Genomic DNA, 26,592 nt, shown 5'->3' with positions numbered 1-26,592 from the left:
TCGGGTACTTTTCATTACATGCAATAGTTTCTAAGTAGGTAACACATCTTTCCATACTTCTCCCCACCCCAAATTTTGTAAATATGGATTCATTGCCCCTGAGTCTTATTGAGTCCTAAGCCAACACAACCCTCCTTATTTACCTTGCTTGTCTGTGTATTAACAGCAACGATGTCAGCACAATCCTTGCTGCTCTAATGCCGCTGCTGGCCATTTTGGTTTAGTAATGGACATACTAATTTATTGGCAACAATACAGTGGGTTTAAAAAATCTTCACTTCAATTTTGTGCCTGTTACTTGATAGTATTCCTTTAATATTCATGTACAGCGAAGTAAATTATTTTCAAAATTGAATTTGCTCAAATACGATGAACCTGTAAAATGTGTAAGAATCAATATGGACTGCATTCATGTTATATTTATTTATTTTTCAGCTTCATACAAATCAGATGTAGAAGCATAAACATAGTACATTTCTACCATTTTCAACAAAAATATAACCAATATGTACAATTATTGTATTAAAAATACAAAAGGGATACAGACTCCACCAATGTCTTTCTAAAAGACATACAGGTACAAGTAGTATCAAAAGTATGAGGAAATCACCAGTTAATTGTACATTCTGCACTTGACATCACAGAGTGAACTGAGATTAGCAGTCCTATGGTCTACAATTACTTAATGCTTATATAATATTTGTGCAACTTGTGATAGAGCTAGGTTTCTGACTTTCTATATGCACATGAGGTCCATAGCCTATATAATAAAACTGGCAAATAATGCATATTACATGTAAAATTACAAATTCATAATTGACAATGTGATATATAAGCAAATAGACAAAAGCCATGATTACAGGAGAGAGAATAATTAAATAAAGCACTGACATTGTTTGATACAGTGAAAAAACACTGCAATTTGATCTTTAAAGTTGAAGCTATTTACGTTTACCTACTGATCAATATGATCAGCTGAGTTCAATGGAAAAAAAATCCAAGACCAGCAGTTCCTCACATTTGAGTACTACTCGGATTGGCAGCCTTCACTTTTCCGGAGTCTGTGCAAAAACAACACAAAAATAGAGGGGAAGGATCATTTCAGTCATTATAGGGTTAATAGCAGCTGTGAGCAGGTGGTTGCTACACATTGGCCTTTTCTACACATGCAGTGTTCCATAAAGCCATTAACAGTTGTGACTATTTCTGCATTGCAAAGGCTTGCGTGTCTAAATGTGTTTTTTCATAATTTAAAGGCTTGTTTATTACCTAATGCCAAGTCAATAGAGAGAGATTATTCGATCAGAAATAAGAGCTGACATTAGCTGTGACATCCCAAATTGCCTTCACTGCAATGTTATCCAGTTAATTTTTCTCTTAAAATAACTAACCTTCTAACAATAGTAAGATAAAAATATAATTTAAAGGTGGGGTTTACCATCTGTCTCATTTGAATAAGACTTTTTTTTTTTTTTTTTTAAACTATGCCATCCTGTATTCCACAAGGCACAGGTATACAAATTGTATGGTACAAACTATACAAGTTGTCCTGTTTTCCTCCATTAGATAGTTGCAAGCACTTAGTTCTGCATTGATGCTAGACCCATTTCAAAATACTATCCTATGATTTACAAACTTTCTAAGACTCCAGGGTGGGGCACTTTAAGAGTGGAGCTAGGTGGTCAATGAAAGGCTGTATCCTATAACCCTTCCTGCCTTCCATTCTGCCCTGCTCAGCCATATCAGTTTTGTTTTTAGGAGCCCAGGCTGGCAACCCTACTAAAAAGTATGAAATAATACTGTAATTATTATGCAGGTGTAACATTTGCTTTCTGAACACAACAACATACAGCACTGTAACAAAGGCATTGTAAACAAGCAAACAAGCATTGTATACTTGAAGGATTTCAATGTGTTTTTCTCTTTGTACGTTAAAGGCTCAATGTCGTTTGACAACTAGCGTATCTCATTATCCCAATGAGATGAAGTGTTAGGATTGTGATTAAAATCTAAAAGGAAGATTTCGAAACCCTTCCAGGCATTGGGAAATGCAGCCAGAGTTAATCATCTTGATGTGATGATCTTGAAATTTGGAATGATACTGTGTGATGTGGCAGACAGCGACAGTGGTAGCTTGGAGATTGCTGCACTGTGCATTTCAAGCAACACAGTTTGAAAAGTGCCAGGGCGATTTCTTCACAGTATTTCACATGCAAGGGAAAAGGGGGGAGGAACGGGGGAGAAGAAGCCCCATGCTGCTTTAAGGCAGGGAAGGCGGCAAATAGGTCTACCATCCTTTAATTATAGTTCCAAGGCTCCTATACTAGGGACGTCTTCTTGTGCTCTCCTTTAAGGTGGCTCTCTCTGGATCCAGAAAAGCCCCAATTCTTAGACGGCAGAGACTTGTTCATCTTCTGCAAACAATAGGATGGGGGGAAAATAAATTTTAATCAGTTTAAAACTAGATTGCTATTGAATGAAATAAATTTGCTGTGTTCACACATATTCCATTCCTCTGTAAAAATTAAGCATATATTTATTTGCTACAGGTTATTATTTTTCCCTCCCTTTTCCCTTAAGGTAAAATAATCTCAAAATCATAAATTCAGAGCATGCTTTGTTATTTTAAATGAAGCAAGCCAGTTTTAACTATAGAATCATCAAGAGTGTATTTCTTTGGAAGTGTATTTCCAAAGAAAATAAGACATAGAAGCACCGTATCTGGGTGGGCTTGGCTTTCCCTCCTCTTGGAAAACACAACATTCAACCAGAGACTACTAAATCTCTAATAGCTTAGTGAGGTATCTTGTGGTTGGCCCTGGTTGTAGATGTCCACAAACCACTTCATTTTCAAATGCTTTTATTTAAATTAAAACTTCTGAGGCCGAAATGGCTTATAACAAGTGTTCACTGGTGGAAATGTCAAAACGTCTGTGGGCAAATTCATAAATCTCTCAGTCACATGAAAATTTGTAAAAAAAAAAATTAATGAAGCTTGAAATATTTCCTTGGTATCCTCAGCTACAGAGGTCAACTGAATAAAGACTGCACAAAACTTCTAACAACATTTTTGAAATAAATTGGACTCTCTGGCATAAAACAGTAAAGTTAGAAACAAAAAGGTAAAAAAAAACTTAAAAAAAAAATTTATAGGTGGAAAAACAATTACATTTAGAGCCAGAATTTCCAATGCGTGTGAAAGTGCTAATGGACTGTTTAAATCTAGCCCTTAATTAATGTTTTGAAAACATTAGAAATTTACCATCCTCCTCTGTGGAAAACCCTTGAGTCTGATAGTGAGCAAGACGTGGGTCTGACTCGTTTGGTTTGTGCCACTGAGGTTTGTTCACAGGCCTGCTAGCTGAGTGACCTTGTGATTGCTGCTGCAAAGTTGAAGTCCCATGGGTCTCACATGTCCGTGCTACCATCCTAGACCTCTGAAGTGCTACGTTGTAATCCGGAGGTTTTCTAGTTGGCTGGGAAACTCCTTCAGCAAAGTCTGCAATAGGTATTCCTACATAACCAGGGGGAGTTGGAGGTGGTTCTCGATATCGACCTTCTTTTCGTGCTGCAGAAAAATAATACACTACCATAAGAGACAGTAACTTGTGAAAATATGTTCAAAACACAATTTGAGCAATGAGAAATAAATAAATAAATAAATATATATATCAACCAAATCGAGATCTGATCCAAATACAAACAGGTTAAGATTTAAATATTATACAAGTATCAACATTATATCACCTTAAAAACAGAAATCATGTAAGAAACACTTTTGGTAAAAGACAGTATGTACAGCATGACTGTGTTTCCATCATGCAGGCAATGGTTATACTTGGCTAAGCCTCTAACTTTTAGTACAGGACAAAATATCTTACTGTCCATTAAACTGCACATGCAGTAGAATTACGCAAATTAAGTGACGTCTCCACTAAAACCCTGAATCTGCAAGAACTTATATAAGTCAATACAATTACCCATTGAAGTCAACGGGACTGCTCATGAAATAAAGCACATAGGTCTCTGCAGGTCAGGACCTGATATACTATACTCTGAAGCTTTAAAATACTGCCAGTCAAGAAAAAAAGGTAGCACTCACAAATTCAAACAACTCAAGTCCCATCATCTCATTTAAAAAATATGTAGACTCCCCAGATGAAGGAGCAATGGCAGATATTCAGTTGTGAACCAAAGTGCTTGAGTTTGGAAAAATTCCCTCTGCTTATTCAGTTTTATGCTAGCTTCTTATTAACATGTCTTTCAGGCTGCAGAAGTTGCTATATCTGCCCCACAGGTGTTAGAAATGCAAATCAAATACTGCGACAAGTAGTTTAAAAACTGGGAAATTAAGAAATTGAAAAAAATTTCAGAGGTTAAAAAACCTATAGACATGAAAACTCTAGTCAGGGAGTTCGGAGAGTCTTAAAATCTCTTTAGAGTAACAGTTTTCGTTAGGTGCATATTAATTAAAATCTCAAGAAAATCCTTTCTAATCAGTCATGACATGGGACAAGAAAAATCAACAATGGGAAAAATCTGCATTTCCCATTTAGGGTCTTCCACTGATTTTGTGTCATTTACTGAATTAATTCTATCCTTCAAATTCCTCCCTGAAACACACTTCTACCATTAAACTTTTAAAAAATGATGACTAATTATTGTTTGCAGTGTTGTATCAGTGTTGGTCCCAGGATACTATTGGTCAATTTCCTAATGTCTGTAGATAGTTTAACTCCTTCAGGAAAGGACAGGATCATAAGTTTGTACAGGAGTGGTCAAATTGTCAACACAGAGGATAAACAAAATGCACGTATACTGAAAAAGAACTTTTAGTCCTCTGGCAGAGAAGACCAGCAGCAGAGTATGAACTACTACAGTATGGTGTTTTTGAGTCTACATTTAGAAAGACTTCACAAGGGCACCAAGGTGGTCACTTTGACTCTTAATTATGATCTTTTAAATTATGGTGTTGACACTAAACATAGAAATATTAATAAACATGTAGCCAATGCATTCACCTAGTGTGACAGAACAGATCTGTTAAACCTTCATAAAAACTGTTTCTTTCTTTCTTGTAGTTGAGAGGGTGCTGAATCTCATGGAAAAAGCTCCCTCAGAATTATATAGTGTGAAATTCACCATGTTAAATAAGGAATCTATTAACGTAACTTGTGCTGATGGGACCTAACGATATTATAAATAGGAAGAAAAATGGTCCTACCATAGGCACTAATCTCTAACATAAGGCCAACTGTATTGAACAACTGTGTTTGAACAGTGGCTCTTTTCCAAATGCAATCTAGGCGGAGGGAGTGTGGAAGAAATTTTAAAGAGGTTTTAAGGGTTTTTGAAACAGATTGGTATCCGAAAATCTCAAATATAACTTTCTCTCCACCAACATTAAACTATTCACTACTCTCTCCTCTGGCTTCTGTTACCAATTTTCTGTGCTTATTCCTACCTTCAATTTCATGTGTTTGTCTCTTCCCTTCCCTCCTACTCTTCTTTTTTCTCACTCTTGAAAACATAAACCATTTTGTTTTCTCTTAACCTCTTTCCTCGCTTGCCTGTTAGTGCCCAAAATCAACTCTGATGTGCTGCCACTAAACTAGCAGGTTGTTCCCACTTCACTCTACCCCCATTTGTCTCCTCTTTTTCTTTCTCTTTGACCCCACTCACTTCTTCCACCCCAGGATTATATCAGTGCTCCTGTTCCCAATCACAGCGCTTCATCAGTTGCATAGGACCAATATAGAGTTAAACTGATATGACCATGGGAAGATTAATTATGCTGATTCTGTGGGGAAGAGCTGTGCAAGGATAATAATAATGCAGAAGCAAGTCTCCACTGATGCTGAATTGGATGGAAATGAAATGACTGGAACTTTCAGGCTTCTCTTATATTTCTGAAATCTTTATAAACTAGATTTTTTTTAGAAATAGGCCTCCTAGTGGCATGGTGGGATGTTTGCTGCCTTGCTCAAGAGCAGAGCCTGGAAGCACATTTGTCAAGCCTATCATTCCATATGCTAATGGAAACTACAGTATTAGAGATAGGCCTCAACCAAAACATCTGTTCTCCTTCATCCTTTGAGGAAATTCAGATCTGCAGATGAAACTTTGGGGGCTGGGCCCATTGCTAAGTAATATACTTTGTTTCTGAATGGAAAGGATGTTTACCATTATGCCCTAACTACATTGTCATGCTGGCAGACCAGATAGTTCTCACTCAGTGCCATATGTTCCTTCAGGATGAGGGTAGACTGAAACGGGGGAGAGGTTTGAGGGAATAAAATGGTTACAGAAACCAGTGGCCTCAGATTGGCCAAATCCATCTTGCATAGGTAAAGCGGGAAATATCTGGACAAAAATTCAACACAGCAAAAAATATTTTAAAAAGTAACCTCACTTCCTTTAGCAAAAGGTCTGTCCTAGTGTTTCAGGTCCTTGATTTCCTAGGCACCAAGGCAGACATCTTCAAACGAGGGTATCTGAAGTTAGACATCTAAATCTGTATTTAGGCACTAAGAGTGACCCAATTTTCAGAGGTGATGAACATCCACAACTACCACTGAAGTCACAGGAACTTGTAGAGTAGAACACTGAGGATCAGGTCACATTTAATGAGATCCCTGCATACAGACTTCGGTGCCTTACTTCAGTTACCCAAGCTTGAAAATTGTGACCTAAATACATTAGAATCTCAAAATACCAACCACCACCAGTTGAGTTGAATTCTTGATTTTATGGCACTTGGGAAGGAAGTACAAGAGGCCACATAACTCAGGAATGAGTATCTACATTACAAAGTGATGCTTTTCTCAGCAGCAAACACACAATTGAAGGGCAAAATTTGAGAGAAACTACAAATTGACTGCGCTTTTTGCTTTAAAAACAAATCAGATTAAAGCAAAATACTTATATAGTAAATTCACATCTATATGTAAATGAACAGGATACTTCGCGGTAAACAAAATATAACTTACCAATAAGCCCCTTTGCACTACTTGATGATATAGTTATATGAGAGGACATGGGAGCTGGCTTTGACTCCTCTGCTGTTACAGATGTTATGCTACTGGTTTCAGCTTCAATTGAAACATCCTTCCCACCCCGCCGCTTTATGGTACCTGTATCACCTTCTGAGTCCTCTCCCCAGTAGCCTGTTGAGGATGCCCAGCTTGCTCTGGACTGTGCTTGATCAAGGCCCTCCCTACCTTGACTCTGCCTGCCATATTTTGTGCCATGATCGGGGAACATCATCTGGTCCATATGACTGCCTGAGGCCCATAATCCTGCCCCATCGCCTGAACTATCGAAATGAACATGTCCAAAAGGAAGAGTCTCCCAGCTTCTCTGGTGTTGTATTGTCTGTATGTTGTCATGAGAACCGCTTGAGCAAGAAGTCCAGCTGCCACGGCCACTGTCTGCGGCATCAAGTGAAGCGCGATCCCCCTGATCCTGTGATAGCTCTTCTGTACTGGGAGAAGAAAGCACAGTTGCTCCAGCATACAGGCCTCTGTTCTCTGACAGTGGTGCATATGAACTAGATGTAAAAGATAGAAAGAAAGGAAGAGAAATTTTACAGTGGTATCATAAGTGATAATCAGCAAATCAGAACTGTGAAGCATTCATTGCTTTACAGACCAAGAGAATTTGATAGCTAATGAAAAACACAGTGGATACAAGTATCATCTACAGCATAGCTTTCCAATATCCAAAGTTTAATGTAATTGGTACTAACTAATGACTTGGTCAATTTTGAGTACAGGGCATTCTTTTTGTAAGGCTATCCTTGACAACAAAGCACTTCAGCAGTTACTAAAAAGGTACTGATGAAAATGTGACATACTTTGGGATTCAGTTGAAAGGTTCCCCCCATGTGTAAAATAAGGATAATACTGTACTTAAAACACTTCCTGTCACAACACTAACCTGCCACAGGAGTGAGGATCACCTGTAGCATTTATAAATGCTCTAAAGGCGAAGAGCAGGTGCACGTAGTTACTGGCACTGCTGTAGACATTAGAACAATGTGGGATATTTTCTCATCTGAATGTAAAGTATTATAAAAACAGAGGTAATATAGAAGTGGTGACCTGGAAGGAGAGAGTGGAATTCTCTCACAGAAGGGAGGAAATTTCTACAACAGATGCAGAAGAGAGTTTTTTAAAAAACGTAAATATATACAATTCCTACCCTAAGCTGTATTGATCTGGTTCAATCATGGCTCTTCTATCAATTCTACCCACACCAAGATTAGTCTCCACAATGCTGACAGAATGCCTCTGTCTCCTCTCATCATGCAGTGACACTGGCATGGAGTCAAATGAAGAATTGCTGACAATACTAGATCTGGAAGAAATTTCGCTGTGACCAGAATCTGAAAAGTTATCCACGGTGCCACTAGGAGCCAAAGTATAACCTGCATAAGGATCAGAATAACATTAAATAGACATTCTAAATTTACAACCAAAAGACTTCTTAAAGAAAAGTTCAAGCATTAGCATAGATATTCAATATCAGTACTATTGGAGCAAATATAATTATCAAGAAGAGCAGTACTGTATGCAACAAAAATATGCAACAAGACCATCATTCAAATGTGGCTGTTTTATTTCTGAATGTAGGTTTAAAGGTACGTGGCAACATGAAATATTTGTATTTAGAAAAGTCTGATCTCCTTTACAAAACTATTGCCAAATTTATCACTTCCTGGTGTTTTTGGCTCTCTAGAATTATATTAAAACATTTCCCTTTGTAGGACATAACACCCAGTCTTGCAGTATTGTTTATGTCTATGTATGTTAACACAGACTATGGGGGGCTTGGAACATAAGAACTGCCATGATGGATGAGGCCAGTGGCCTATGTATGCAGGATCCTGTTTTCAACAGTGAGCCACGCAGGGAAAGGTACAAAATACCTTTCAGTGTTACCCTCTGTCCCTAGAGAAAGTTTCCTTCTAACCCCCAATAGTTAACATTTGCCTTTAGTCCTGAAGTATGAGGAATTATATTCCTTCCAAACCTTTAAGTATTTGCTAGAACAACTCTAGACATACATGTTATCTATATAAATATCTTACCTTTTTTCAATTCTGCTATGTTTTTGGCCTCAGTTATACCTGTAACACATTCCACAAGCTAGTTGTGAAAAATTATTTCCTTTTACCAGTTTTGAATTTACCAGCTTTCAAGTTCATATTATGAAACAAGGTGAACAGAAGATCCTGATCTACCCTCTCTTATAAAAGTTATTTTTTATCCTATCCCTTCTTATTCATCTCCTTTGTCAGGTAACCAATCCTAATCTTTTCAATCTCTCTTCATATGAGAGTTTTTCCATTCTCTTAATCATTCCCCTCACCTTACCAAGGGTTCTCAAACTGGGGGTTGGGACCCCTCAGGGGGTCGTGAGGTTATTACATGGGGGGTCGCAAGCTGTCAACCTCCACCCCAAACCCCTGCTTTGCTGCCAGCATTTATAATGGTGTTAAATATAAATTAAAAACACTTTTTTATATAAAGGGGGGTTGCACTCAGAGGCTTGCTATGTGAAAGGGGTCACCAGTAATTTGTTTGAGAGCCACTGCTCTAAACCCCCTTCCTTAATTCTTCCAAAACCTTTTTGGAGGTGGGGTGACCAGAACTAAACACACTATTTTAAATGAGGATTTTACACTGAGTTAGATAATGTCATTAAAGTATTTTCCTTTTTCTCCATCCCATCTCTTGGTCCCCTTCTAACATTTGGTTTACTTTCTTCACCACTGCCTGTATTTCTTTTGGACAAAAGAAGTCAAAACAAAGCAAGTGTTTGGGAAACACCACCATTTAAAAATGTTATTGGGGATTTCTGTTGTTTGATGACAGAAGGTAAACAATTGTTGAACGCCTAATTCTGCAGTTCCAATTCCAATGTATATGTGTACAGTATAGAGAAGGCAAATTAAGAACTTCCGCTCTCTGTCTCATATCGCAATGAAATTAAGCATTTGACAACGTTTGGAAAAACTAAACAGTGGAAAATTCAAAACTGATAATAGGAAATACTTTTTCACACAGTGTGGAACTCACGTGTGGAACTCATTCTCACAGGAAGTAACTGAGGCCAAGAAAGTAGCAAGAATTAAAAAGGGATTTGACATTTCTTGTATAACAGAATATCCAGTTACAATAATTAATGATAACAGAAATTTTGGATGGGATATTAAGTCTCATACTTCAGGGTTTAAACCAATCTCTAACAGAGATCAGGATGAAACCTATGTGGGGGAGCAGATTATTTCATTTCACTGCTGATTTCTTAAAGGTTCCTCTGATGCTTCTGGTACTGGCCACTGACAGTATACTGGATCACATGGACGTTAGGCCTGATAGTATGGCAATTCCTACATTCCTATGTACCATTCATCTGACCTTCACTGTCTATCTAATCCAAACAGGTTTCCAATGTATGTTCCACTTATGTGAGGGGCTACAAGAGTCATTGCCTCCAACACAAAATCATTTACTTTAGCATGCTCCCTCATTTTGTTTCCATTTTGAACAGAGTCAAGAATACTTCGGCACTGGGGCCGTTTGCATGATAGCATAGAACACAGCAGACAATTCACACTTTGCATGTAGATGATTGATCACCTTGCAAATATGGGCCTTGATTATAGCACTGCATGTGAAATTTGTCAGCTAAACCTGAGCTGGCCATCTAATCCTTTGTTTTCAGGTAATTAACATTTTCTAGGCTATGGCTACACTAGACATCTTTCAGCGGTGCAGTTGCACTGATGCAAGCTCTCTTGTACAGATGATCTAAAGCTGACGGCAGAGAGCTCTCCCATTGACTTAATTAATCCACCCCCAACAAGCGGCTGTAGTTATGTTGGCAGGAGAAGCTCTCCCACCGACATAGTGCTGTCCACACCAGCGCTTAGGTCAATGTAACTTATGTTGCTCAAAAGGGTGGCTTACTCACATCCCTGAGTGACATAAGTTATACCGACATAAGTGGTAGTGTACACATAGTCTTAGAAAGTTTATCCTAAAAGCAGTTCTTTAAGGAAGGTAAATTATTAAAATGTAATTTTGTGATGAATGCCCTATCAGCTATTATTTTTATTACAAAATATTTGTATTACTGTAATGACCAGGATCCCTAGTTATTGTGCAAGGTGCTGTACAAAAAGAATTAAAAAGATAGGTTAGATGCCATTCAACAACATACTTTTGTATGTAAGCATGCAATTTTAATTTTTAGTTTGAAAATCACCATTAAACTTCCAAGAGATTTCAGTGGAGCTACACAGTTCATACTAGCTGAGGATCTGTCCCTAACACTGCCAAATCTGATTAAAGTTAAGAGAGAAAACACGTTAGTTCATGGTGCCACTAAATCTTGGAAATGCTTTGAAATTTAGAACCATTTTCACGGATTGCTTTACCAAATACACAGTACTACACTTCCTCTCCATTTATCTGATCCCGATTCCTTTTTCAATAAATGCACTGGCCTTGATAGAATGTGATCAAATTCATATAAATTCACACGAGATAAAATTATGCTGAGATCTTACAAAGACTTGAGCTGATTATCAAAGGATTTTCTGCATAAGATCCTCCTCTATCTCACCCATAGGCTAGGTCTACACTACAGCGGGGTTCCGACCTAAGATACGCAACTTCAGCTACGTGAATACCGTAGCTGAAGTTGCGTATTTTAGGTCGGCTTACCTGGTGGTGAGGACGGGGGAAAGCCGACCGCTGCCGCGCTGCCGCCGACTCCGCTGCCGCCTCTTGTCGAGGTGGATTTCCGGAGTCGACGGCAGAGCGATCAGGGATCGATTTTACCGCGTCCTCAAGAGACGCGGTAAGTCGATCCCCGATAAACCGATTGCTACCCGCCGGATCGGCGGGTAGTGAAGACGTAGCCTTAGAAAAGCTCACTTCAGCAGTGCTTTTGGATATGTATTTGTACTTCTGAAGGACAGACCCCTCATCCCTTTTAAAAACATTAGCCAATTGTGCGTGTGATCTTTTCCCTTTTGGTTTTGTAAACCCCACCTATCCTACAGGTCCGTGGTGCATTGTTATTCTTGTTACTGTTCTCACTTCCGAGAGAAGAGGAGGAACTGGTTAGATCCGACTGTCTGGAGCCATAATATCTCAGCTGATTGCCACTGCCACCTAACAACAGGATGAGAAAAGAGTTTAGATATCCATTTGACAGACACAGGAGAGAGTGATACCCAGATGAAATGCACACAAGTTTCAATTTCTCAGCATCACAGTGCAATTTGGTGGGAGTTATTTCTACAGTGAAATCTAGAACTGTTCAAGCTCTATCACAAGTCTGAGCTCTTACTGTGTGGGGCTCAACTCTGACACAGATTTTTTAATACAACTTTCTCTCATGCAGCCATTAAAATTGATTTCTATGTTATTCTGAAAAGGATAGGAGGAGAAAATGACCTTGAGGTTACCTGCTATAGGAATATGTTATTCCATTTCTATAGTGACAATTTTTTTTTTTTTTTTTAATACAAGAAAGGCAAGTGCCTGCACTTGATCTTTTTTCTCTTAATTAACAACCAGAGCCAGTACAATGAAAAAGGAAACAGGACAGAAATTCATCAGGAGTCTTAAATCATCTTGTTTAAACTCATTTGCAGTTTTGGCCAGTCACACTGGACAGTAATCTCAACCAGTATATTTTAAGATAATTTTAAATAATTTCATAGAAACTAACTCAGCCAACAAAGCCTCATTGTGCAAAGCCATGTGTCAAACTTCCACCTTGATTCTCGGGATGACTAAGGTGTTTGCATAAAGGAAATGTAATGCTTTAGTGATCTGAGCCTTTAACACTCTATGGAAAATCCTGCTGTCTTGCATGGGTCCCTCTCCATCCAGCACAACTGCACAGCAGGCAGGCATGATTTTAACCTAGTAATTCCTTTAGAAATCAGCAGAGGGCTTGGTTATTATACCCAGTGATGCTCCAAGGTGCCACTATGAGCTCTGAACTTCTGCCCATGTATGCTGCCTTTGGTAGAAGGCAACTGAAGGAGACATGTTTTTCTCTGAAGTAGCAGTAAGGAGAGTTGCTTAGTGTGATGGCTCCAGGATACTCGAAACCCATCTTCCTGCGTTTTGCTAACAGGATGGCTCCTGAGGCATCCACTTGGGCACCACTACTCCACTCCCCTGCCAATCCTCATATGGCAGCATAAGTAGGAAAAGATGTCACCCTTAGGGCTTATCTAGACACACAGGTAGCGTGCAGCAAACTGTGGTGTAAATCTACATTGCACTAGTCTGCTGTGCACTAAATGTCCGTGTGGACCATGCTACCACACACTGAAAGGGCATTTTGACTTATTCTGCTTTGAGACGCAAGTAGATCAGTGTGCACTAGTGAACTTTTAGTTTGGTAGCAGAGTCCACATGAACAGTTAGTGTGCTGTAAATTTACATCCCAGCTTGCTGTGCACTAATTGTTCATCTAGACAAGCCATTAGTCTCCAAGATCCCCTCACAGTTATTTCTAAAGCCTGCAGGTTTCAGGAAAAGGACTGGAAAGTGTTGCACATCTTATACCTTTCCTTGGAGAGGTCTGTGGTGATGTGGGAGGAGAAGACAACTGTGAAGATGCATTTGATATTGTGTCTTCAGCTTGTTTCTTGTGACGGTCCAAACTTCCTTCTTCAGACAATGAAAGAATTTTCTTTAAAGCTTGTGGGGAGTTAATGCCTTTAAGAAAGAAAGCAAGCAACCAAGAAAGAAAGTATTAAGCTGGAAATATATACACTTGTTAATTTTACGATGCATTATAGGGACACTGTAAAGATAAAATATTTATCTTCCTTGAGTTACTAATACCACTTTGAGTGAACACTTTTACCAAAGCAATCACTCTATATCTGACCTATCAGTTCTCATCCTCACAGAAAACCAGCACAGCACTTTCAAAAGATGAGCCTGGGAGCTTAAATTCATAACTTCACTAGACACTAAAAATCATGGACTGAATAGAGACACTGGATTTATGGCTTATTACAACTATCTACAACCCACTAACAACCCTTCCAGCTGCTCCCCTCCCAGCCCCTCCCTGCTTTCCTTTCCTCCCTATCACTTGAAGGGTGTCAACAGGCCACTTCACCTTGAATGTTCCCTTGAAACATGTGTTAACTACTTATGCTAAATGATCTGCTCCACCTTTTATTCAGCTATTACACTAGCACTTTTGTCAGTAAAACTTATGTCACTCAGGGATGTGCAAAAACACACTCCTGTCCAACGTAAGTTACAATGACATAAGCATCGGTGTGGACAGCGCTATGTTGGTGGGAGACGCTTTCCCGATGATGTAGCTACCGCCGCTTGTTGGGAGTGGTTTAATTATGCTGATGGGAGACCTCTCTCCCATGGGCATAGAGTGGATACATAGATCTTGCAGCAGTACAGCTGTGCTGCTGTAAGGTCTCTAGTGTAGACATAGCCTAAGTTTCCCAGACCTGAAGAAGAGCTCTGTGTAGCTCAAAAGCTTGTTTCTCTCACCAACAGAAGTTGGTCCAATAAAATTTTTTTTACCTTACCCACCTCATCTCTCTAATACCACTTTTAATAATCTAAAATAAAAAAAATAATTTACTCCTCTCTATTTACAATATGCTGTTCATTTCTGTTTACAATATGCTGTTCATTTTTCTCAGCTTTGACAATGAAATTGGACTACTCTGTTTCAGATTCCAATTCACATCTACTAGCAAAATATTGCTGTGTCTGGGTTTCCACCTGTTCATCGAAAAGATCTCCTGTAACTCGTGTTCCAGAATATTTTTTCTGCAGATCTATCACCTGGGAGATGCGTGTGATGAGTACTGGGAGATCAAAACTAGCAAATGGTGGAGCTGTACACAATCCCTCAGAGATTCCAATGTTTATTGAAAGATTACATAAAAGGACCTCAGCTACTCTTCAGTTGCTTCGGCTATTCAAAATAGCTTAGAATATCACCAAAGAAAGTGATGCGGAAGGTTGGGCAAGTGAACATCTGGTGGGGCAATATATTCCTAGAGTTGGCTTTCTTCCTTTCTCCTTTGAGAACTGTCTCTGCACAAACCCTATACTTTGGGAGATTAGCAGTAACAACTCCTAGAGAAGACCTAGAGAGCAAAGATTGAAGAACTGCTCTCTTGAAACAGGCATCAAGTTTGCTGATTAAAAGTGCAGACTGATCTACATGTGACAGCTCTGCAAATTTCAGGGGTGGAGTTATTTTTTCAAGCATGCTACAGAATTTGCATTTGATCTAGAGGACTGCAGTGTTGCAATCAATAATCCAGAATTATTTGCTTAACACAGTTTATTTGATCCTCTAGACAGCAGAATCTACAGAACTAGACTAATACTACATTATTTCTTGTTCATTTGGTGTTCATTTTTTTAAATCCCTCTTTTGTAGCCTAAACAATAGGTGTGAGAGACCCTAATAGCAGGTGGAGACAGAATAGAGCAACGTTTCTGGAAAATCACTCCCTGTATAAAGGGGATAGCTAGCGTATCCTGCTTAGAAACAAATTTGAGAATATGTTTTTAATTCAAATTAGATATGAAAAATTTCAGACTACTTCATAACACTGCAACAGGATGAGCTACTTTAGCTGCCAGAGAGAGACTTGGAGAAATCGAATTATTTATAAGATATTACCAGTCTCCTGTTTCAATTTGTGGCATCCCAAACAGTGGAACTTTAGCACTGCAATAGAAAAAGATTTGGGGGAATGTGGTGGTGAAGGGCAAGTGTCAAATGAAAAAGTTAAAAGCTACAGCCCACATTTTGAAAAGTGATTAATGACTGGGGGTACTCAACTTGACATACCTTGAACAGGCCTGATTTTTGGAGGGCAGATGCTCAAACACTTTTGAAAATCAGGCCCCTTTATGGTCTCTCAGATTGATCACTCAAAAATGGAGACAAGCAAAATCATTAGTGACTTGAAAATTTAAGCCCAAGGGTCTAGTGCACCAGCCAGGAGAGCAATTATCACCAGATGGAAACAAGTCTACAACTGAAAAGGATAAGCCAGCCAGACCCCTTTACTAGGAGTAGTTTTCTCCTGTTTATCTGCTAGGAGGAGGATTTATATATGCTGTCTAAACTGACAGAGGGATAATTGAGAGCACTAACTTGAACTAAATGTTACAATATTTCACCAGTTCAAAAATACACCTGCTTGAACTATACAAAAACATTTAAACGTTTTTAACAAAACACACCCGCCCACTCATTTCACTTACCAAATGGTGGGAGGTCTTTGACTGGTACTTTCTTGCGAGAGGGATAGAGGGACACAGCAGGGACCTGCAATGCTTGGTTTATTTTATGCTGCTGCTGCACCTTCTGCTGAATTCCTGCCCTAGGTGCCACTGGTGACGTTTCCTGTTTCCCAGACCGTTTGTCCCCTGGATTCTTCGGTACTTTGTAATAAATGGAAGAAACAAGGAATTAACTTCTATTTCAGCAGTCTTTAAGTGAAAGGTTCAAAACTCCTCATTTTAATTAAAAGGAGCTAAGATACAATGATTGCGGTATCCCTACCTATTTAAAGAGGCAAAGGGAGGGAGAGAACTTTAATTCCTTTAAAACACATATTGTTTTTAATTATAAAATCTTTGCTGACCATTCCACATAACAGAGCTCAGAGAACAGATATGAAAGTGACAGGAAGATATAGCCCAGAAGTTAAGTTACATGCAGATATAAGCGGCTATGTATAATGCTTATTTAATGAAAAAGCTCACATGTGTTGGTGGCTGGCTCACACTGCAGAGACAGTGTCTGGAGGCTCTCTTCATCCATTTCCAGGTCCAAGTTAGAGAGGTACTGCTTCACTTTTCGTGCCATTTGAGCATCTTCATACAGTTTTTTGGCATTGAGAAAGGAGCTGCGACGTACCCGCTTTTTGTGTCCCCCTGTTTGTGCAACATCTAGCACTGCTGCATTTGTACTGCCCTGGCTGAGAGACCTGAAGTGAAGTGGGAAAGAGGAGAAAGATAGACTTAGTCCAGCACAGCATCACTTCATAAACGGGAAACATGCAAAAGGTTCCATGAATGTCAGTCTATGGTCAAAGCTTACATGCCTCATTCCAGTAAGTCAAACAGCTATAATAGACAGAAGATGAGGATCAAGAAATCTCTTTATTTGGTTAAAAATAATAATTTATGTATAATTAAATAAAATAACTGCCTGGAACCTATTCTGCTCCAACTAGGCAATCTCCCTTCACACATCTAGAAAGCATTCAAGACAGCTCTCTCACATAAGTCAGCTACTGAGAAGGTTGGAGCATTAAGAAAAGCTCATGCAGCAAGGCAATGCTGACAGACAACTGTAGCTGGGCTTCAAATTTAAATACAAATACAAGTGTCTTCAACATAGTCTTAATCTGGGTTTATAAAGACCTCAATTTCAATAGTAATGAAGAAAAAAAATTTTTTATTCCCTAACTTGAGTACGATGAGCTTTTTGTTAAACAAATGATCAATTAGTCAATGAGGAAATAAACGTCATGCATTTCAATTCGTGTATGTATATATGGAAGCTATTTGTGGCTTCTGATTTGTTAAGAGTAAAAAATGGAGGCTGGATTTAGAGTGAAAATATAGTTAGTTGAGCTGTAAAAAACATGATACTTCAATTTTTAACATCAGTGGATTTCATCTTCATTCATTTATCAGGCATATGTAAATTAGTTGTAAATTTTAGTTGTACAGCTATCCCCATTCTATTTTGGAATTTCCTTTCTATTACAAGCCAGACTGGTTATATTAAAGTCAATTGTATTGGTGTGCTAAATAAACAACCCTTCCCCAAATCACACTCAAAAATATCTGTAAATAGTTTCACAGCTCTTGTGTTTTTGACCTCAAAAGCAAAAGCACCATTGGATTAAACTTATTGTAAGTACAAAAGGGTTAAAAGAAAAATGTCAAAGCATCAGAAAATTAAAGATAGCAAGTAGAAAAACAATGCAAATGGTCAGAAATGAATGTTTGTCTGTGTGCGTTGTCTCCAACCACTTACCCCAAACTCCTCCATTTCTTCTTCCTGCAAGTGAGAGCCATGAAGAGTGAAGCATGGGTTTAGGAAGAGACAGAGAAAGATCACAAGCTCAGAAAGAAAAGACCAGACCTCAGGACAAGCAGTACTAGAAGCCCACAAACATTAAAACAGCCTTATCTGAGGCACACAGTCGGATATTAAAAACTCTTCTCGTTCAAATTAAGCGAGAGTGCATTACACTATCTCTACACAAAACCAAACAGCAATCACTTCACATTCTCCTGCACCATTGATTTATGCTGAAGTTCAAATATTCCTATTTATAGTAAACTGTGAGCAATTTAGATTGTCGTATGCATCAACATTTCATACAATAAACTTTCCTCTAATACAGTATATAATGAGATAGAATATCTTTATTCAGACTATGAATTGGTGGGATCTCATCACGGAATCAGGCAAATTGGTTGTCAGTGGGAGAATATAAAACACTGTTTCCTCCATGGTAAGATCTATAATTGCTTTCCTTTTTAAAACTGGTTTTAAAATGTGGATACAGTACGTAACTGTGATTACCTAAAAGTGGTACAAGGTAGTGAATGAGACATTGTACATCTATAATGCTGTAATACAACCAGTGATACAGAAATTATACAGTCCAATCTTGTAACTGAAAACTCCCATTGACTTATATGAGTGTTCCACGCATAGAAAGAACAAGAGGCACCACAGGTGGGAAGATAAAGTCTCATCTTTCATTATTTAATTTGCAATGTTTCTTTTGTTAAGGGCTGTGGACGGGCACTAGAGAATTACTTATTTTATTATTGATACTCAACTTTTTGTCTCAATCAACTGAAGCTCTGTTGAAGACAAACCTACCTAGTCCTGAACATTACAGCAGGATCCATGTTAACAGAAGCCATTCGACCAACATGACGAATTTCTTTTGCAATCATTCTCAGCTTCTCAAAATTGACCAAGCCTTCCACTTTTGAGTCATTTCCTATATTTAATAAAAAGAAGACAAGTAAATAGTAATGGTATCAGCTACTAGGCTGTAAAATCCATTTTCTGTGGAGATAAAGAACCAAGCTATTTTGCATTTACCTTCATGGAGGAATGTAAGGTCCTTTTTGATAACAGGAAAGAGAGGAATAATGGGAGGCTGTAGGTTTTGGCTGTTCAGGACATTACGATATTTTGCCATGTTCCTAGATGGATCAAACAAGTCTTGAAGATCTTGAAACAGCTTCTCATATTTGCTTGGAAGCTTTTCCCAAGTAGTGCGGAGCCTTGCAACCGGTGCCAAATTCAGGCCACTGAAAACAGTTCATTAGGGTTTTGTTTTGTTTGTCCAATTAAATACAAACTATTTAACTATTTACAAACTATGCAAACTTAATAGAAAGAAAACTGCAACACCCAAATATAAAACTATACAATTTTGTGTAGCAGAAATATCATATCCCATATCAGGCAAAGTGTTGTAGTACAGCAATATACCAATCAAGTGCAAATATTAGTAAGCAAAAATTGTATTTTGAAAATGTGCATTATAAAATCTATACAATAATTCTGTTATGAAAATGCATATCTTAAAGGTATGACTTTATATTAACTATAAAGACTGATGGAATCTATATAATGCAATATACCCAGATTGGTATCTGCCTCCACTATAGAGGAGTTGTCTGCCCTTTACCATGGAAGTTTACAATCTCTAGATATATCTGGACTCACGGTCACTCCTGGATTCCCAGAGTGTGTCAGTGACCATGGATGCTTATCTCCAAATCTATACCTAGTGATAGTGCTAAGACCATTTCCTTTGACACAATCCATGTGCCATGTCACCTCCAGATGGAATTGCTGAAATAGACTTAAGGATATACAGGAAATACTTAAGGATATACAGGAGCTGGCTGAACAACCTGTGGTCCACTCCCTTAGTGCTGTTGGCAAAGGGAGTACTTTACACCAGTGGTCCTGACTAGCTATTCACTTCTGGCTGCAAAGGAGGTACTGATATCAATCTATAATGTCAGCTATTATTCAAGTCCTAGCTAACTGACAGGCTGCCTCTCACCCCATATTCTGAAGCAGGATTTAAGCTCAGCTGAAGTGGCTGAACTAAGTACCTAGATTTAAATGCCTCAGGGGCACTGACAGATTCCTGGCCAGGGTCTCTGATTTTGGAGAATTTTCTTCCCCTTCTGGCCTGATGGGGTTCAAATCCACTGACCTTCAGGAGAAGTGGCAGAGATGATTTTTTTTTTTTTTTAAAACAAAGGCTTTTGCATGGAAGGCTAATAACGATATATGCCAATAACCCTTTTTTGTAGCCTGTGATATTTACATTTCTATTATTATGGTGTTATATTTTTTTATTTCTTCAACCTGAAGTATTCTCAAGAGTGCAAGAGTGTTTAAGTATTTCTTTAATACAGGTACTAGACATTTTCTACTTTTACATTCTGTAATTTAAAATTAGAACATAAGAATGACCATACTGGGTCAGACCAAAGGTCCATCGAGCTCAGTATCCTGTCTACCGACAGTGGCCAACGCCAGGTGCCCCAGAGGGAGTGAACCTAATAGGTAATGATCAAGTGATCTCTCTCCTGCCATCCATCTCCACCCTCTGACAAACAGAGGCTAGGGACACCATTCCTTACCCATCCAGGCTAATAGCCATTAATGTACTTAATCTCCATGAATTTATCTAGTTCTCTTTTAAACCCTGTTATAGTCCTAGTCTTCACAACCTCCTCAGGCAAGGAGTTCCACAGGTTGACTGTGCGCTGTGTGAAGAAGAACTTCCTTTTATTTGTTTTAAACCTGCTGCCCATTAATTTCATTTGGTGACCCCTAGTTTTGATATTATGGGAACAAGTAAATAACTTTTCCTTATTCACTTTCTCCACACCACCCATGATTTTATATACCTCTATCATATCCCCCCTTAGCCTCCTCTTTGCCAAGCTGAAAAGTCCTAGCCTCTTTAATTTCTCCTCATATGGGACCCGTTCCAAACCCCTAATTATTTTAGTTGCCCTTTTCTGAACTTTTTCTAATGCCAGTATATCTTTTTTGAGATGAGGAGATTACTCTGGGGATTTTAAAAAAAATTAAAATACCTTAATGTGAGGAATTTTATAACAAATTTCCCCCAGCTGGATTTTCTGCACATGAAATACAAACCCCTAAGAACAGACAACAGTAATACAGTAACCCAAATTCAAAAGAACCGCATTCTAATTACTTCTATTGCTTTCTTCAGCTCCAGATAGGGTAGATAATAGTACACTCTCCTACTGGGAACAATTTTTCTTTTGTCAACAGTCTAAGCAGCTGATAGTACAAAACTACAATCAATAATATACCAAGACTCAATAAATACAGGGTACTGAGCACCTTCTATGAGGTAATGCACATCCTAACTCCCACAGGAAAGCAGGGGGCGAGGTCAAATAGCACTTCATGAGATGAACTCAGTATCTTGTAAGGATCAAGCACCAAGACAGAAAATACCACAAGCCACCTGCTTTCTTATAATTGCAAATTCTTTTTACTATCCACCCTCCCCATTACCTTTCCCACAGGCACAACCACAAGAGTAGAACAAGGCGATATGCAATCCTTTTGACATCCTTCCTCCATGAAGCTGCTGGACTTATTCTCATTCCTGGACCCGCTTACATTTTTTATTTTTTTCTAAGTTTGACTATCTCTAACTTTGTCATCCTTCTCAAAATTCTCTTTCCTCCCACGCCACACAATTTCTGTATTTCCCAATTCCTCTAGTTTCAGTTTTTATAAAGGTGGTCGAGTTCCAAGGATTATTTCAACAAACATTTTAATATCAGGATACAAGATTCTTGGGGGAAAAAATCTTTTCTTATCTTTTTTAGGAGTGTCCAAAGCTGACGGTAATAGTATTAGTCAGCTCCCTTTCTGTTTAATGCAAATTTCTATTCAGTTTGAAGTATTATTCCTGAGTAATCTGAACTGAATTCACGGTGTAAAAAAAAAAAACCCACACAAAACTTCCCTTATTTACCTGATAATTGCAAACATGGAGTTGAAGTTCTTGCATTCCCTGCAGTGCAGTGCTATCTTAATGAAGTGTTTAATGATCTTCATTCTTTTTAGCTGGTTGGTTTCTCTTAGAATCTCAGATGCTACCCAAAATGTTTCTTGGTTTATCACTTCTTCAAACTTTTTCAAGTTAGCACAACTGGTTTTAGATTTGAGTTTAAACAGGTCGTCTATGTACTCTGTGGGTTCAATGTTACGAAACAGCTCAAAGTTTCGCATGGAGAGCTGAGCAGCCATCTCAACAGTACTGAGCTGCAGTAGGGAAATTTGACTTTCCCGCAGTAACTCCTGAGCATCTTCATCTGAACACAATGTTTCTGTCTCCATGTTGTTTTTCAGATAATACCTATAAAAATCAAATACCAGAAGAAAATTGATAGCTAAGATCATCATATACTAGAGAAAAGTTACAGACTGAAATTAGTGTAGTATATGCTCTAACTAGCTTAGAATAGTAACCTTGAAGTTGAAATATTTCTGGGGAGAAAACAGACTGTCACAAGTTTGCAGATACTCATATGAATTAGAATTCTTATTAAACTGACATAATATAAACCAAAGTCTCACCTGCCACTTAGCTGTATCCTATCAGCAAGCTTGGATAGCTGATCTGGAAGCCTCCTTTGCTTGATTACACCCTCTGGAGTGACAGAGACTTCACACAAAGAATATGCATCGGGAGTAGCAGTTACAGCAAACTCTCTAATCGCTTGAATGACCACTTCCTTTGCTGTTGTGTCCTTACTAATCATAATATAGCGACTTTGCTGGTCTGCCTTGAAAACCCTCAGAACTTGGTCTGGTAAGTCTGAAGAAGAAAAAAAAAAAATACAAATGCAGGTCAAAGAACAATAAAAGTGATGACACCACAGGAGTAGATCTGTACAGTTACTTCTGACATCAGGGTCACTGTGTTTTCATTCTTCTCCCCTTTCCTCTCCTGAAATTTTTTACAGGACATAGCTCCCAACTGATATGCATCTGGTGGGTCTAACCTGAATTTAGACCCGAAAACTTCATCTACAAGAGACCATCTGAAACCTACTAATATGGCAGAAAGTCCCAGGCTTAAGGACTCACTTATGGAACCTTTAAAATATTAGATGAGTGAGACCTGCATAAGATTTTGTGGATGTAGCAGATTGATTTGGATCCACTACAGAGGATAAGCCATGCAGCTTGGAAGTCTGGGTTTCTCTGGTCTATAAAACGGAACTTCTCCCAGTCTGGATTATATGCCGCTTTTAAATAGACTCTGCTCCCCATCCCAAGTCCTTGACTCCTATACTGAGAGCCCAAAGAGTGTGTTTGTTTTGTTGCCTTAGAAAGTTGTGGATTTCTGCAAAAAGTGAAAGTGTTAGTGCTGAGTTTTCCTCCCCCCTACCCCAAAAATGGAACCTCTTACAGGCCATCAGAGCAGCACCTGCAAGGAAATGGATAGGTAAGGAATTGGGTACTCACCTTATGCAGAAACTGGAGTTCGAGATGTGTGTTCCTATGGGCTCTCCAGTTCAGATGTGCTTTGACTGGAGATTTTTGGTAGTACTGCCCATTCGGCCTGCACATGCACTCTACACATCCTCATGCTCTGCACTGAGTATATATAGGCCTGCACTGGTAAACTGCCCTCAGTTCCTTTTCCACTGCTACGTCCCATAGAAGAAACTTGGAAGCAGAGGGGAAGGAGGGTGGTAGAGGAACACCCATAGGTACACACCTCGAAGAACTTAAATTACTGCCCAAGGTGGATAATCTCTTTCTTCTTCAAGTAGTGTTCCTATGGGTTCTCTACTTCAAAACAAAAGGAGGAAGCTTCAGAGTCAAGTCCAATACTGAAGACAAGACTGCTTTCCCAAGGACAACAGCTAGAAGAATAAACCATCATGTGGTTCATGGAAAAAGTATGTATTGAAGACAAAGTTGCAGCTTTGCAGATCTCAACAATGGGAATGTGACAATGGTAGAGAGAGACCTTGTGGAATGGGCTAATACCCTATGAGAACAAGAAAGAATACATCCAGAAATCCATCTGAAAAGTGCTTGGGTGGAGATTGTGGACCCTTTGGACTTCTCAGCAATTGATACAACAGTCTTGGAAATTTTCTAAATGGTCTGCTTCCGTCCAAATAAAAGACCCTCATCCTCCTAATGTGCAGGGTATGGAAGGCAGCATCCTTTGTCAAGGTGTTTCTGATCCTTATTATAAGGTGCGAATTTTATGTGCTACTGTTGATTCATTGCTTCCACAGCCAGAGAGTTAGGTGCAGGACGTGAAAATAATAATTCAGGGCTCTTGGCTGGGATGTAATATTCTTTTATCAGCATAATTGCATGTTGGTGGTATCACTGCCAGAGTTTGCCAGATAATTTTGCTAGGGTCTAGTAGGGATTCATTAATTTGCAAGCTAACATTAGCTGAAAGTGGCAACTAAAGAATATCCGGGAGCTTGACTGCGACTCTCTGACATCCTCTAGAGGGACTGGTAAAGAGTCTGCAATACATTTAATTAATTGTTTGAAATCATCAGCCAGAGAAAGTGGAGGCAGCATAACTACCTCATCTGAAAGACATTCATTTGCAGAGAATCATCCTTCTCTGCTCCGCCTCCTGCTCTTCAAGGGATTCCTGTACCTGAGGTAATGGAGCAGGGATAGATAAAGTAGGAGAATGTCTCTTTTTGTGGTCCCCACATGAAAAACTAGGGACTCATGAGAATTGTTGTCGACCTGGAGCCCAAGGATCTCAGTATGGCCACTGAGGGGGTCAATAAAGCATGGGAGGTGGCATCCAATGGTGCTAGAACCAGTGCACAGGGCGTGGGTTCATCCTGAATGTAACCCTTCTCTCTCCCCAAAACAGTCAGGAGGGAAGTCCCTTTGGTAAGTAGAGGAATCATGCACTGAGATTTGGGTGGCTGAAGAGAACTCCTCCTCATGTAAAGGAGGAGCTCTGCCACTCTGAGGGTACTGGACGGGGGGACACCAGCTCATCTTAAATAAGACAACCCTGGAGTATCAGGTGGGTTGGTAGAGGGAAAGGTTCTAATCAATGCAGAGGGCATAAACTACTTTGGTAAATCTTATCTGATGGAAGTAGATGGTACTGATGAAGACTGGCTGGGAGGAGCAGAGATAGTACAAGGAGTGCAGTAACTAGAGTTCTTCGAGATGTATATCCATATGGGTGTGCCACTTAATGTGTGCTGACACCCCATGCGGTACCCAGAATGGGATATGAGATCTCTAATGAAGTTTTACTTTGAGGATCCCAAGGCTTTCTCGAAGCAGACCCCTTATGAGGAGAATGAGTCCTCTTCTGTGAGTCTTCCCTGAGTCCTCCAAGGATATCTCCTGAATGTGCATAGGTGGCTGCAGATGTTGACGGGGCACTATTCTCATTCACAGGCTTATGTTTGGGGTGGGGGAGCGGTGGTTGAAAGCCGGGGGGGGGGGGGGGGGGGAGTGACTCCTAGTAGCCTGGATCGGAGGCCATCTGGAGACAATACTTCATCATTAAGTGCTTAAGTTTTATTTTCTGATTCTTCCTGGCTCTGCTTTTAAAAGCTGAGTGGATGATACACTTATGAGAGAATGTGTGTGTCCCCCAAGCAGTGGACAAACAGGGAATTTGAAACCCGAATATCCTGGCATACTCTGGGACAATGGGGATCTCGAACGAAACCCCGCCTCCCCTACAAAATCAAGGAAAGTAAAGGAAATCTAAGACTAAGGACAGGATTTGAATAGTAAAGTGAGCACACTAGCACTCTGTCTCAGGCCAAGGCAGCTGAGAAGACACAGAGGGCTGTTTCCCCATGCAGCCCTATCTGTCTTTGGCGTGGGCATGAGGATGCAAGGGTGGGCCAAACAGGCAGTACTACCAAAAATCTCTGATCAAAGGTGCTTGGGGTATAAGCACACCTGCAGTGAGAGATCCTACTCAAAGAAGAACTGGCCAGTTACATATGCAAACAGATTTGCATGGACAGTTGTAGTAATACGAATGCAAGTTGCGCCTAACTTTTTTAAAAAATCAGCCCCATTCTCTTACAGTATTAAATATATAAAACCAAACATACATAACATTTATGAATTGAGACCTGCAACTTCATTAATTTTTCATGCCAGTGTTTTATAATTAGGAATTAAATACATTCAATCAAGGGAAAAAGGAATAAATCATTCAGCACTCAAATATTTATAAGGTATTGTTTAAATAGCTGAGAATACAATGGTTGTACTGGGATTTTATTACTTTTTAAAAAAGTAAGAAAGAGAGACCTCCAAACTAAAACCTTGGATTTGAATATCAGTATAAAATTGGTGGGAGATTGAATCTGGAGATGAACTCACATTTTATCATTCTGGCAATTTCCAGTCGAAATAGAATATAAAAAGCAAAGCTGTAGAAAATCT

The 26,592-nt window shown here is 39.1% G+C and overlaps 1 protein-coding gene across 5 annotated transcripts in view; it reads right to left on the bottom strand.

Moving 5' to 3' along the window:
* Window positions 1–419: 419 nt before the first annotated feature.
* The window catches only part of RAPGEF2 (Rap guanine nucleotide exchange factor 2), a 57,518-nt gene continuing 31,345 nt past the window's right edge, over window positions 420–26,592 (bottom strand). The window contains exons 11-23 of one of the 5 annotated variants that reach the window (XM_026647871.2): window positions 22,744–22,984; window positions 22,139–22,522; window positions 19,186–19,397; window positions 18,958–19,081; window positions 18,097–18,120; window positions 16,812–17,035; window positions 16,308–16,487; window positions 13,602–13,754; window positions 12,114–12,188; window positions 8,203–8,428; window positions 6,990–7,549; window positions 3,263–3,568; window positions 420–2,414 (exon numbers count right to left, since the gene is read on the bottom strand). In XM_026647871.2, coding sequence (XP_026503656.1) covers window positions 2,389–2,414; window positions 3,263–3,568; window positions 6,990–7,549; window positions 8,203–8,428; window positions 12,114–12,188; window positions 13,602–13,754; window positions 16,308–16,487; window positions 16,812–17,035; window positions 18,097–18,120; window positions 18,958–19,081; window positions 19,186–19,397; window positions 22,139–22,522; window positions 22,744–22,984 — 2,735 coding nt within the window. In that variant the 3' untranslated portion in view covers window positions 420–2,388. The remainder of the gene's footprint in view (window positions 2,415–3,262; window positions 3,569–6,989; window positions 7,550–8,202; window positions 8,429–12,113; window positions 12,189–13,601; window positions 13,755–16,307; window positions 16,488–16,811; window positions 17,036–18,096; window positions 18,121–18,957; window positions 19,082–19,185; window positions 19,398–22,138; window positions 22,523–22,743; window positions 22,985–26,592) is intronic. The other 4 variants (XM_029910627.1, XM_029910628.1, XM_026647873.2 and 1 more) reach the window with 4 other exon arrangements.

This window comes from Terrapene carolina, unplaced genomic scaffold (assembly GCF_002925995.2).
Source record: "Terrapene carolina triunguis isolate 2854851 unplaced genomic scaffold, T_m_triunguis-2.0 Scaffold66, whole genome shotgun sequence".
NCBI lineage: Eukaryota > Metazoa > Chordata > Testudines > Emydidae > Terrapene > Terrapene triunguis.
This window is presented reverse-complemented; position numbering and strand designations above follow the sequence as displayed.